This window comes from Frankliniella occidentalis, unplaced genomic scaffold (genome assembly GCF_000697945.3).
Source record: "Frankliniella occidentalis isolate FOCC.00 unplaced genomic scaffold, Focc_3.1 Scaffold24, whole genome shotgun sequence".
Taxonomy (NCBI): domain Eukaryota; kingdom Metazoa; phylum Arthropoda; class Insecta; order Thysanoptera; family Thripidae; genus Frankliniella; species Frankliniella occidentalis.
In genome coordinates, this window is record NW_026267154.1 from 2,290,656 (window position 1) to 2,292,503 (window position 1,848).

The window sequence follows — 1,848 nt, forward strand, 5'->3', positions numbered from 1 at the left end:
ACATATGTTGTAGGTTAGGGTTGGAAGTCCTGGAAATTTTCAGGAAAATTTCTGGGAAAAAAAAGGAAAAATTCCCAGCTTTCCGTTATTTTCCGGAAATTTTGGCAATTTCCAACCCTATTGGTAAATAACCAAAAAAAGAAGCAACTGGTAATGAATATAAAATAAAAGACACAGGTAGAAATCTGCCGCCGCCCGCTACTGTTTCTATGGTCATGGAATGGAAAGCGCCATGCGCCATGCGGAAAGTTTTGGGGCGTGTTTGTCTCTCCATCCGGGCGTGTCGGCTGCACCCCCTTCCACTCTCCCCCACCTCCCCCCCACTAACCAGCTGGACCAACAGTCCTGGAGAGGCGTACCGCTCCAGCCAGCGGCAGGCGCGGGCTCCAGGCGAACCCCTCTCCAGGACCGCAGTGTCCACTGCGATCGGTTTGCCCATAGCGGGAGGGAGGGAGGGAGGGAGGAAGGGAGGGAGGGAAGGAGGGAGGGAGGGAGAGAGAGAAACCGAGTCTCTGCTCGTTTGCCCAGACGACTCCAGCAGGAGGAGTTCCGCTGCTGCAGCTCGGCGGTACTGGGAAATGTATAATTTTGTTTCTTGACCGAGGACTCTCCTCCACGATAACTTACCGAGGACTCGGTGGATGCGGTCTCCTCGTCGGCGTCCAGCTCCGGCTCGGGGTCGTCCGCGCCGACGCTCACCTCCCTGACGGTGGACTTGGGCGCAACCGGCACCTCCTCGGTGGAGCTTGCCTCCTCCGGGGCGAGGGGGGCGTCGGCCTCGGGGGCGGGTTTCAGTTCGGCGGGGTTGGGTTCGGCGTTGGCGGCCACGTCGTCGGCAGACTCGTCCTCGGAGCCCGAAGAGGCGGACTCGCTGGTGTCCGGGACGAGTGTCTTGTCAGCTTCCGGGTTCGTCGGCACCTCCACGGACTCCTCCGAGGGCTTCGCTTCAGGGGCGCTCTCCGAGGACGTCGAGGCCGAGGAAGAGGAAGAGGACGACGACGAAGCGAGATCCGACTCGTCGGCGTCCGTCTTGGCGTCTAGTTCGTTGAGCGCGGGTGACGTCTTGTCGGGGAGGTGCGTTCCCCCCTTGGGACCGCCTCCGCCGCCACCGTCGTCGCCCAGGCCGTGGTCGTTGTGTTCGGAAACGAGTTCGTTCAGTCGGTCGTCCACGTGCGGGCCGTGGTCGAGGACGGCCTCCTTGACAGCATCCTGGTTGTGCTGCTCGCCAGCCCACACGACCGCGCCGCAGAGCAGCAGCGCGGCCAACAGCAGACGCTCCATGGCGCCTCTGTTACGTCCCGGTCATCTGCAAAACAGAGAAGAACATCGTAAGAAAACGAACACTTCAAAAAAAAAAAAAACACACAACCAAAAGAAACAGCAAAACTTTCTACAATTGCAAATCAAATCGCAGAAAAAAATGAGATTTATCTACAACATTTCCAAACGATTTCGTGATTTTTTTTTCCAGTGAACCACATTGACCTGGAGCGCCGCCCCCGAAAATATATATATATTCCAGGGCTAATAAAAATAGACAGACGTATATCAACCCAGAATCGCAATACATTCTCAAAGTTGCCGCGGCCGCGACCGCCAAAAAAAATAAGGGGGCAATTTTTTTTACGACAAGCCAAAGAGCTGAACTTCGCTTGGCCTGAGATGATTGAACACACAAGCCGAGGCCGACCCTGCCGCTCTGTGAGCGCCAGGGAGTAGAGAGGGAGCTTGGCAGAGCGGGAACCACACTGGCTGCTGCGGTACGTAACGGATGAAATAGCGGTTACAGACACCATTAAAAAAAAAGAAAATGAACCCCCCAACTTTTTTCTTAAAAAAAAAAAAACC

At 55.7% G+C, this 1,848-nt stretch overlaps 1 protein-coding gene across 1 annotated transcript in view; it reads right to left on the reverse strand.

Annotated features, from left to right (window-relative positions):
- LOC113216318 (protocadherin-16-like) overlaps positions 1 to 1,848 on the reverse strand; it is a 94,661-nt gene that overhangs the window by 16,681 nt on the left and 76,132 nt on the right. The window contains exon 2 of the mRNA XM_052265112.1: positions 628 to 1,306. Within this exon, the coding sequence (XP_052121072.1) occupies positions 628 to 1,281 (654 nt within the window). The 5' untranslated portion in view covers positions 1,282 to 1,306. The remainder of the gene's footprint in view (positions 1 to 627; positions 1,307 to 1,848) is intronic.